Source organism: Ascaphus truei, chromosome 14, assembly GCF_040206685.1.
Source record: "Ascaphus truei isolate aAscTru1 chromosome 14, aAscTru1.hap1, whole genome shotgun sequence".
In the NCBI taxonomy this organism is placed as follows: Eukaryota; Metazoa; Chordata; class Amphibia; order Anura; family Ascaphidae; genus Ascaphus; species Ascaphus truei.
In genome coordinates this window covers 14888500-14901256 of record NC_134496.1, presented here as the reverse complement: position 1 = coordinate 14901256, position 12757 = coordinate 14888500, and the positions used below count along the sequence as shown (strand labels likewise).

The following is a 12757-nucleotide window of genomic DNA, read 5'->3' as shown; positions in this document are numbered from 1 at the left end:
ACTGACCCCTCTTGGACACCCTGTCTAACCCATCTAGGACATGCAGACTGATACCTCTAGGACACACACAGAAAAGACCAAACAATGACACTGACAGCCAGACAGTGTAAGAGATACGGGAACTATTACACATAGAGAATTATACGCCAGAGCGACAAACAAGAGCCACACGGCTTCACAGGCACTTCATTAGTGAACGCACACAGGCTTAACACCTCTAGGACACACAAAGGCTGAACTCCTCTAGGACACACTAAATAACCACTTTAGGACACACACAGACTGACTCCTCTTGTACAAACAGGCTGACACCTATAGGACACACAGGGGAACAGGACACACACCTACTGACCCCTCTAGGACACAGGCTAATGCCTCTGGGACACACAGGGTGACACCTCTAGGACACAGACTGACATCCCTAGAACACAAAGGCAAACAGGTCTGGGACACAAGCTGGCCCTCTAGGACACACACATACTGACCCCTCCAGGACACAGGCCAATGCCTCTGGGACACACCGGCTGACCCTTTTAGGACACACACAGGCTGACCCATCTAGAACCCAGACTGACCCCTCTAGGACATACACAGGTAGACTCAAGCTGACCCCTCTAGGACATACATAGTCCAATTCCTCAAGGACATACACGTACTGACACCTTTAGGACACAAGCTGACCCCTCTAGGACATACATAGTCTAATTCCTCAAGGACATACACGTACTGACCCCTTTAGGACACAAGCTGACCCCTCTAGGACAAGAGCATACATAGTCTAATTCCTCTAGGACATACAGAGACTGACCCCTCTATGGTATGAGGTTTGACACTGTTAGGACTATGGTGTGGGTCAAAGGCATACAGAGATAGGACCCTCTAGACCTATATATAGGAATATACAATGAATGACCAGAGTAAATATATGTCTCCCTCTCTCTCCCAGGAGGAGTCACTGCTCCCATGGTAAGTTTTTGCTCTCACTTTTTAGCCAATAAGGAAATGACGAGGGGGTATTATGTGTGTGATGTGGGGGGGGGGGGGGGTATTAGGTGTGTGATGTGGCCGGATGTGAGAAACAGGAGAGCGTTTCTTAGCTCACATTTGGACTGACATAAGGAGAAAGAGGACTGCAGAGATTTCTTTAGCCCACAACTGGGCTGACCTGAGGAAAATATGATGTCTTGATGCACACAAAAGGACTGTATGCTGACAGCAAGACAAGGGGACAGACCTCTATACCTGGACACAGAGAGTGCCATGGCACACAAGGATGCTGACCCAGGAGAACAGAGAGGCCTTCCCCTACAGATACAACAACAGAAAGAGATAAGAGACTGTCTTGTTGGACTGTTGTGTGTATATATTTGTATATATACACACATGAGACAGAGACAGAGACAGAGAGAAACAAGAAAAAAAGCGCACACCTCATGGTGTAGTATGTAATACTTTAGTAGGCAAGAAAAGATAAAAATGCACTTACAGAACGTCAGTGCATCAAGAGCACTGAGAATGAGCACTTCTGTGGTGTAACAGTTCCGGGCTGTCTGCAGGACTCCGCTCCCTTTCTCTGCCGCGTCCGTCAGGCCTGGTGTGCTGGGACCAGCTCCTCCAGATTTGAAGTGCTTCCGCACCACGTGGGGGTCGCGTCGCTGCGTCACTCCGTTCCTCCGTCATGCCGGCACCGTTGTCCTGGCACCCAACACCACCCGTGTATATCCCGCCCGTGCTCACGTATGGATGTGAAACTTGGACCCTGAATGAGAAGACAATTCAGAAGCTTCAGACAAATCAAAGAAGTATGAAGCGATGCATGCTGGGTATTACCCAAAGAGACAGGAAAAAGAATGTATGGGTTCGAAACGGAATAAAAGTCTCTGACATCATCACACGGGTACAAGTGAAATAGACAAACTTATCAATAGTGGCGCTCTAGGAATATCAAATAAAAAACAACCTGCCTAGAACACAATCTTACTGTGATAAACTTAATAAAAAATGTGATACCAATACAGACAAATCATGGATGCCGCTATAACCCAGGGGGGGATCCTTCTCTCGATCCCATGAAGAGTGAAGAGGTGTAGATCAGCAGGAAGCGCAAACCATGAAAACCGAAAAAATATTCTGATAGTGCAATAAACGTGATAAATGTTGAAAAAATTATATTCAAGAATCTATGTGCAAAATACTCACAAACATAGGGTGAGTGCTATTCACATAAAGGTATCTTTGAATAGCAGCCCGTCGAAGATGGTTCTCTCAAGGGGATTAGTGACCTTAGTAAGTACAGAAGAAACGGACATAGTCCAGACTGTCCTGAAGAAACCGAGTGCGGTGAAACGCGTAGAGTGACACTGACCTGTGAGATCCACAAGCGACTGGAGCCCCTGCGAGCGGATGACGTCAGTTCCGGTTTCCGGTTTGGGTGAGACGCACCAGTGACACGCACGCTGAGAGACAGGGGAGGCAAAGGAATCACTCTTTCCACTGCTGAGATCCATTTCGCTTGATCTAAACGCTTTTATATTTTTAACACAATGTGAGTGTATTACTTACCCATCATCACGCGGGGGAAGAGACTGAAATGGCGGTGGGCCGGGCCTGACGTTCGTTGGACAGAGATGGTACTTGACTGAATTCCAAGGGATATCAAAAGACCAAGTAAAATGGGAAATCAAATGTGTAGGAGCACCATGGAGAGCAAAGGCTTGCAGCCGCAGTACCTGGGGGATCACTGGGGGAGTGGGGAGACAAGGGTGGAAGATGATATATGTACAGTATATGGAAATGTGTGTATACCTATATTAGTGCGTGTGTGTATATATACACACACACACGTGTGTGTGTGTGTGTGTGTGTGTGTGTGTGTGTGTGTGTGTGTGTGTGTGTGTGTGCTCACGAGTGATATTTTTTATTGGGTATATGATAACGGTCTAGTTTTTTTGTAGCCTTTTTCACCCACCATAACATGTATATATATATATATATATATGTTTGTATCTATACCACTCTATTTCACTTACAGCTTCCAGCGTATGGTACAAACCCAGAGGAAGAGTCTGTGGACCTGACCCCTTTAATTGTGACAACCCAGGGGATACCATATCCAGGTGATAATGACACCCTGTGATCACTGTGTATATATAGCTGGGCGAATTCCCTATGGGTGACGGTGACACCCTGTGGTCACTGTGTGTATATAGCGGGGTATATTCCCTAGAGGTATCAGTGACACCCTGCGGTCACTGCGTGTATATAGCAGTGTATATTCCCTATGCATATAGGTGATGGGGACACTCTGCAGTCACTGTGTATATATACCGGGGTATATTCCCTATGGCATCAGTGACGGTGACACCTTGCGGTCACTGTGTGTATATAGCAGTGTATATTCCCTATGCATATAGGTGACGGTGAACCGCGTTGATTTCAGGTTCGGAGACCCCCTGCTTCCCGGGTTACAGGCCCCAGTTATGGGGTGCTGGTATCCCCCTGCTTCCCGGGTTACAGGCCCCAGTTATGGGGTGCCGGTATCCCCCTGCTTCCCGGGTTACAGGCCCCAGTTATGGGGTGCCGGTATCCCCCTGCTTCCCGGGTTACAGGCCCCAGTTATGGGGTGCTGGTATCCCCCTGCTTCCCGGGTTACAGGCCCCAGTTATGGGGTGCCGGTATCCCCCTGCTTCCCGGGTTACAGGCCCCAGTTATGAGGAGCCGGTATCCCGGCAGCCATGTTTAAATTCTCCCACGTGATCGGGGGATTTAAACCAAACAGAGGGATACCGGCACCCCATACCTGGGCCTATAACTCGGCAAGCAGGGGGTCTCCGGACCTGAAATCAACGCGGTTCAGCTCCAGAGACCCCCTGCTACAGTACTGTAATATTAAAATAAGATAAAATGTATGTCTTATAAACGACAACGATATACACAAAGCGCACCAGGGATTAATTAGTGTGTGGTCTCATTAAATGGAGTATGCTTTTAAAAATCAATCACTAAAATTATATAGCATCAAGAAAAAAAATTTAATTAATGGAAGCGCAAATCTGAGCCAATAGTAAACATAATAAAAACCTAGGCATGTAGCATGTAGGTAACCAAACATAGCAGTCACAAAAATAAAAATAATAATAATACGATAAAATGTACACATGATACGATAAAATACCATAAAACTGCAAACTCCAAAGACATTTAAAAACATATATCTTTTACATTTGATTCTAAGCACCTGAAAGGTTTTAACGAACTAATTGAGCTGACGCCTTTTTTTAAGATAAGATATATGTTTTTAAATGTCTTTGGAGTTTGCCGTTTTATGGTATTTTATTGTATCATGTGTACATTTTATCGTATTATTATTTTGATTTTGATTTTTGTGACTGCTATGTTTGGTTACCTACATGCTACATGCCTAGGTTTTTATTATGTTTACTATTGGCTCAGATTTGCGCTTCCATGAAAGAATTGCAGGGTCTATTGGATATATCTTATTGTTAGCTCGGGCTATGCACTGCTGCATTATCATTGGACAGCAGGGAGTGTAGGCATACTCCTATTGGTAGCCTGGGCTTTAAGACGCGCGTTGGTGACCTCAAGCGTGATCTCCTGACGAAGGTCACAGTTCCGAAACGCGTTGAGGTCACCTAACGCGCTTTTCCATTGGCTGGAGCGGGGTAGCGGAGGAGTGCGGTTGGAGATACCGTCGACGCATGCGGCTACAGCCCGGACTGAATTCCCAGTAGCTGCATGCGGTAAGCCTGCCCGTTCCTCTCAGTGTTTCCTGCTCCCCTCAGTGTTAGTTGCGGTTGCGTCCCGGTCTCTGACCAGCATACACGCGCAGTTAAGGGGGCAGCCTGGCAGCCTGGTGACCATATCGGTCTGGTGCAATAGCACTGGTTTATTGGTTTAATGTAGGTCATCACTGGGAGGGAAGGGGTCGCCAGTGTGTGGAGAAACTGTTCTTAAATTCCCAGTGGGGTACTCTGATTGTTTAATGAGGGTGGGGTCATATGACTTGCTAATTAAAAAAAAAATCTTCATGCTATAATATATTTTTAGTCAAAGCAAGAAAAAATAGAGGAAGTACCCCTAGCGATGCTGACCAGGAAATGTCCATGTATTAGAGATGCCTATTGTAGCATATAAATCTCCATAGTTTTCCAAACCAAAACAGCTTGTTGAACTCAGGACTCCAAAATCCACACACTGTTGTCCCTTTAAAACACCACTATCTGTGACACCCACTAGCCTGCAATAGGCATATCTTATGTGGTAGTCAAAATGGTTGTATAGGAACTGGATGATCACATAAAGGAAGTCACATATATAATAAAGTTACTCGCTGCTGACCGTGTGGAGATCCTGGTGCTGTCGGCGTGCTCCTACCAAGGAATATCCGCATGCAATTGGTTGTAGACGGCGGTGCAACTGCTATTGAAAAACATATGACCAGTACTGCAAAAAAGATCTAGGTGCAAAAATGTATTAAAGGCACGTTAAAAAACAGTAAGAGAGCCCTCTTACGCGTTTCGCGTGGTCACCCACGCTTAATCAAATTCCCACAATCACTGTGTGTATATAGCAGGGTATATTCCCGCAGTCACTGTGTGTATATAGCAGGGTATATAGCAGGGTATATTCCCACAGTCACTGTGTGTATATAGCAGTGTATATAGCAGGGTATATTCCCACAGTCACTGTGTGTATATAGCAGGGTATATAGCAGGGTATATTCCCACAGTGACTGTGTGTATATAGCAGGGTATATAGCAGGGTATATTCGGACAGTCACTTTGTGTATATAGCAGGGTATATAGCAGGGTATATTCCCACAGTCACTGTGTGTATATAGCAGGGTATATTCCCACAGTCACTGTGTGTATATAGCAGGGTATATAGCAGGGTATATTCCCACAGTCACTTTGTGTATATAGCAGGGTATATAGCAGGGTATATTCCCACAGTGACTGTGTGTATATAGCAGGGTATATAGCAGGGTATATTCGGACAGTCACTTTGTGTATATAGCAGGGTATATTCCCGCAGTCACTGTGTGTATATAGCAGGGTATATTTCTGCAGTCACTGTGTGTATATAGCAGGGTATATTCCCGCAGTCACTGTGTGTATATAGCAGGGTATATTCCCGCAGTCACTGTGTGTATATAGCAGGGTATATTTCTGCAGTCACTGTGTGTATATAGCAGGGTATATTTCTTCAGTCACTGTGTGTATATAGCAGGGTATATTTCTGCAGTCACTGTGTGTATATAGCAGGGTATATTTCTTCAGTCACTGTGTGTATATAGCAGGGTATATTTCTGCAGTCACTGTGTGTATATAGCAGGGTATATTCCCGCAGTCACTGTGTGTATATAGCAGGGTATATTCCCGCAGTCACTGTGTGTATATAGCAGGGTATATTTCTGCAGTCACTGTGTGTATATAGCAGGGTATATTTCTTCAGTCACTGTGTGTATATAGCAGGGTATATTTCTGCAGTCACTGTGTGTATATAGCAGGGTATATTTCTGCAGTCACTGTGTGTATATAGCAGGGTATATTTCTGCAGTCACTGTGTGTATATAGCAGGGTATATTTCTGCAGTCACTGTGTGTATATAGCAGGGTATATTTCTGCAGTCACTGTGTGTATATAGCAGGGTATATTTCTGCAGTCACTGTGTGTATATAGCAGGGTATATTTCTGCAGTCACTGTGTGTATATAGCAGGGTATATTTCTGCAGTCACTGTGTGTATATAGCAGGGTATATTTCTGCAATCACTTTCACATTTTTTTCAGAAATTGCCCTCAAACCCACAACCGTTGCTGTTCGAAAGATCCCTGCTGAGTATTACACCCGGAGCGCAGTTGAAATTGCCCCCACGCAGGTTACAGGTGAGTACTGGGGCAGTTCTTTCATAGTAATTGCCCATGGGGCTGTAGTTTCCAACCATGAAATAGGCTGCAAGATGTAGTTGCCTCCCGGAGTATATCCCGTAGGCTGTAATTGCCCCCCGCAGTATATCCCGCAGGCTGTAGTTGCCCCCCGGAATATATCCCGTAGGCTGTAGTTGCCCCCCGCAGTATATCCCACAGGCTGTATTTGCCCACCGGAGTATATCCTGCAGCCTGTAGTTGCCCCCTGGGGTATATACGTGGAGGTGGGAGTCCTGCCACACAGAAAAATTCAGCATCGTATGAACATGTTATGTTATAATTATCAGACATATCTACTGGAGCGACTCATTTTAATAAACATACAGTAACTAACATGTAACCAACATCAAGATTTGTTATGGATACACTACGTGTCAAACGCATGTTATGGATACATTACCTGTGAGGGGCACGTTATGGACACATTACCTGTGAGGGGCACGTTATGGATACATTACCTGTGAGGGGCACGTTATGGACACATTACCTGTGAGGGGCACGTTATGGATACATTACCTGTGAGGGGCACGTTATGGATACATTACCTGTGAGGGGCACGTTATGGACACATTACCTGTGAGGGGCACGTTATGGACACATTACCTGTGAGGGGCACGTTACGGACACATTACCTATGAAGGGCACGTTATGGACACATTACCTGTGAGGGGCACGTTATGGATACATTACCTGTGAGGGGCACGTTATGGACACATTACCTGTGAGGGGCACGTTATGGACACATTACCTGTGAGGGGCACGTTATGGACACATTACCTGTGAGGGGCACGTTACGGATATATTACCTGTGAGGGGCACGTTATGGACACATTACCTGTGAGGGGCACGTTATGGACACATTACCTGTGAGGGGCACGTTATGGACACATTACCTGTGAGGGGCACGTTATGGACACATTACCTGTGAGGGGCACGTTATGGACACATTACCTGTGAGGGGCACGTTATGGATACATTACCTGTGAGGGGCACGTTACGGACACATTACCTGTGAAGGGCACGTTATGGACACATTACCTGTGAGGGGCACGTTATGGACACATTACCTGTGAGGGGCACGTTATGGATACATTACCTGTGAGGGGCACGTTATGGACACATTACCTGTGAGGGGCACGTTATGGATACATTACCTGTGAGGGGCACGTTATGGATACATTACCTGTGAGGGGCACGTTATGGACACATTACCTGTGAGGGGCACGTTATGGACACATTACCTGTGAGGGGCACGTTACGGACACATTACCTGTGAAGGGCACGTTATGGACACATTACCTGTGAGGGGCACGTTATGGATACATTACCTGTGAGGGGCACGTTATGGACACATTACCTGTGAGGGGCACGTTATGGACACATTACCTGTGAGGGGCACGTTATGGACACATTACCTGTGAGGGGCACGTTACGGATATATTACCTGTGAGGGGCACGTTATGGACACATTACCTGTGAGGGGCACGTTATGGACACATTACCTGTGAGGGGCACGTTATGGACACATTACCTGTGAGGGGCACGTTATGGACACATTACCTGTGAGGGGCACGTTATGGACACATTACCTGTGAGGGGCACGTTATGGACACATTACCTGTGAGGGGCACGTTATGGACACATTACCTGTGAGGGGCACGTTATGGACACATTACCTGTGAGGGGCACGTTATGGACACATTACCTGTGAGAGGCACGTTATGGACACATTACCTGTGAGGGGCACGTTATGGACACATTACCTGTGAGAGGCACGTTATGGACACATTACCTGTGAGGGGCACGTTATGGACACATTACCTGTGAGGGGCACGTTATGGATACATTACCTGTGAGGGGCACGTTATGGATACATTACCTGTGAAGGGCACGTTATGGACACATTACCTGTGAGGGGCACGTTATGGACACATTACCTGTGAGGGGCACGTTATGGACACATTACCTGTGAGGGGCACGTTATGGACACATTACCTGTGAGGGGCACGTTATGGACACATTACCTGTGAGGGGCACGTTATGGACACATTACCTGTGAGGGGCACGTTATGGATACATTACCTGTGAGGGGCACGTTATGGATACATTACCTGTGAGGGGCACGTTATGGATACATTACCTGTGAGGGGCACGTTATGGACACATTACCTGTGAGGGGCACGTTATGGATACATTACCTGTGAGGGGCACGTTACGGACACATTACCTGTGAGGGGCACGTTATGGATACATTACCTGTGAGGGGCACGTTATGGACACATTACCTGTGAGATGCACGTTACGGACACATTACCTGTGAGGGGCACGTTATGGACACATTACCTGTGAGATGCACGTTATGGATACATTACCTGTGAGGGGCACGTTATGGACACATTACCTGTGAGGGGCACGTTATGGACACATTACCTGTGAGATGCACGTTACGGATACATTACCTGTGAGGGGCACGTTATGGACACATTACCTGTGAGAGGCACGTTATGGATACATTACCTGTGAGGGGCACGTTATGGATACATTACCTGTGAGGGGCACGTTACGGACACATTACCTGTGAGGGGCACGTTATGGACACATTACCTGTGAGGGGCACGTTATGGACACATTACCTGTGAGGGGCACGTTATGGACACATTACCTGTGAGGGGCACGTTATGGACACATTACCTGTGAGGGGCACGTTATGGACACATTACCTGTGAGAGGCACGTTATGGATACATTACCTGTGAGGGGCACGTTATGGATACATTACCTGTGAGGGGCACGTTATGGACACATTACCTGTGAGGGGCACGTTACGGACACATTACCTGTGAGGGGCACGTTATGGACACATTACCTGTGAGGGGCACGTTATGGATACATTACCTGTGAGGGGCACGTTATGGATACATTACCTGTGAGGGGCACGTTATGGATACATTACCTGTGAGGGGCACGTTATGGACACATTACCTGTGAGGGGCACGTTATGGACACATTACCTGTGAGGGGCACGTTATGGACACATTACCTGTGAGGGGCACGTTATGGATACATTACCTGTGAGGGGCACGTTATGGATACATTACCTGTGAGGGGCACGTTATGGACACATTACCTGTGAGGGGCACGTTATGGATACATTACCTGTGAGGGGCACGTTATGGATACATTACCTGTGAGGGGCACGTTATGGACACATTACCTGTGAGATGCACGTTACGGACACATTACCTGTGAGGGGCACGTTATGGGCACATTACCTGTGAGGGGCACGTTATGGACACATTACCTGTGAGATGCACGTTATGGATACATTACCTGTGAGGGGCACGTTATGGACACATTACCTGTGAGGGGCACGTTATGGACACATTACCTGTGAGATGCACGTTACGGATACATTACCTGTGAGGGGCACGTTATGGACACATTACCTGTGAGGGGCACGTTATGGACACATTACCTGTGAGGGGCACGTTATGGACACATTACCTGTGAGGGGCACGTTATGGACACATTACCTGTGAGGGGCACGTTACGGACACATTACCTGTGAAGGGCACGTTACGGACACATTACCTGTGAGGGGCACGTTACGGACACATTACCTGTGAGGGGCACGTTACGGACACATTACCTGTGAGGGGCACGTTATGGACACATTACCTGTGAGGGGCACGTTATGGACACATTACCTGTGAGGGGCACGTTATGGACACATTACCTGTGAGGGGCACGTTATGGACACATTACCTGTGAGGGGCACGTTATGGATACATTACCTGTGAGGGGCACGTTATGGATACATTACCTGTGAGGGGCACGTTATGGACACATTACCTGTGAGGGGCACGTTATGGATACATTACCTGTGAGGGGCACGTTATGGACACATTACCTGTGAGGGGCACGTTATGGACACATTACCTGTGAGGGGCACGTTATGGATACATTACCTGTGAGGGGCACGTTATGGATACATTACCTGTGAGGGGCACGTTATGGACACATTACCTGTGAGGGGCACGTTATGGACACATTACCTGTGAGGGGCACGTTATGGATACATTACCTGTGAGGGGCACGTTACGGACACATTACCTGTGAGGGGCATGTTATGCATACATTACCTGTGAGGGGCACGTTATGGACACATTACCTGTGAGGGGCACGTTATGGACACATTACCTGTGAGGGGCACGTTATGGATACATTACCTGTGAGGGGCACGTTATGGATACATTACCTGTGAGGGGCACGTTATGGACACATTACCTGTGAGGGGCACGTTATGGACACATTACCTGTGAGGGGCACGTTATGGATACATTACCTGTGAGGGGCACGTTACGGACACATTACCTGTGAGGGGCACGTTATGGACACATTACCTGTGAGGGGCACGTTACGGACACATTACCTGTGAGGGGCACGTTATGGATACATTACCTGTGAGGGGCACGTTATGGACACATTACCTGTGAGGGGCACGTTATGGACACATTACCTGTGAGGGGCACGTTATGGATACATTACCTGTGAGGGGCACTTTATGGACACATTACCTGTGAGGGGCACGTTATGGATACATTACCTGTGAGGGGCACGTTATGGACACATTACCTGTGAGGGGCACGTTATGGACACATTACCTGTGAGGGGCACGTTATGGATACATTACCTGTGAGGGGCACTTTATGGACACATTACCTGTGAGGGGCACGTTATGGACACATTACCTGTGAGGGGCACGTTATGGACACATTACCTGTGAGGGGCACGTTATGGACACATTACCTGTGAGGGGCACGTTATGGATACATTACCTGTGAGGGGCACGTTATGGACACATTACCTGTGAGGGGCACGTTATGGACACATTACCTGTGAGGGGCACGTTATGGACACATTACCTGTGAGGGGCACGTTATGGACACATTACCTGTGAGGGGCACGTTATGGACACATTACCTGTGAGGGGCACGTTATGGACACATTACCTGTGAGGGGCACGTTATGGATACATTACCTGTGAGGGGCACGTTACGGACACATTACCTGTGAGGGGCACGTTATGGACACATTACCTGTGAGGGGCACGTTATGGACACATTACCTGTGAGAGGCACGTTATGGACACATTACCTGTGAGGGGCACGTTATGGATACATTACCTGTGAGGGGCACGTTATGGATACATTACCTGTGAGGGGCACGTTATGGACACATTACCTGTGAGGGGCACGTTACGGACACATTACCTGTGAGGGGCACGTTATGGACACATTACCTGTGAGGGGCACGTTATGGATACATTACCTGTGAGGGGCACGTTATGGATACATTACCTGTGAGGGGCATGTTATGGACACATTACCTGTGAGGGGCACGTTATGGACACATTACCTGTGAGGGGCACGTTATGGACACATTACCTGTGAGGGGCACGTTATGGACACATTACCTGTGAGGGGCACGTTATGGATACATTACCTGTGAGGGGCACGTTATGGATACATTACCTGTGAGGGGCACGTTATGGACACATTACCTGTGAGGGGCACGTTATGGACACATTACCTGTGAGGGGCACGTTATGGATACATTACCTGTGAGGGGCACGTTATGGATACATTACCTGTGAGGGGCACGTTATGGACACATTACCTGTGAGGGGCACGTTATGGACACATTACCTGTGAGGGGCACGTTATGGATACATTACCTGTGAGGGGCACGTTATGGACACATTACCTGTGAGATGCACGTTACGGACACATTACCTGTGAGGGGCACGT

The 12757-nt window shown here is 47.5% G+C and overlaps 1 protein-coding gene across 1 annotated transcript in view; it reads left to right on the top strand.

The window, feature by feature from the left end:
- Positions 1-12757, top strand: part of LTBP3 (latent transforming growth factor beta binding protein 3) — an 83003-nt gene that overhangs the window by 36789 nt on the left and 33457 nt on the right. Inside the window, exons 9-11 of the mRNA XM_075569384.1 lie at positions 947-966; positions 3032-3116; positions 6811-6906. Coding sequence (XP_075425499.1) covers positions 947-966; positions 3032-3116; positions 6811-6906 — 201 coding nt within the window. The remainder of the gene's footprint in view (positions 1-946; positions 967-3031; positions 3117-6810; positions 6907-12757) is intronic.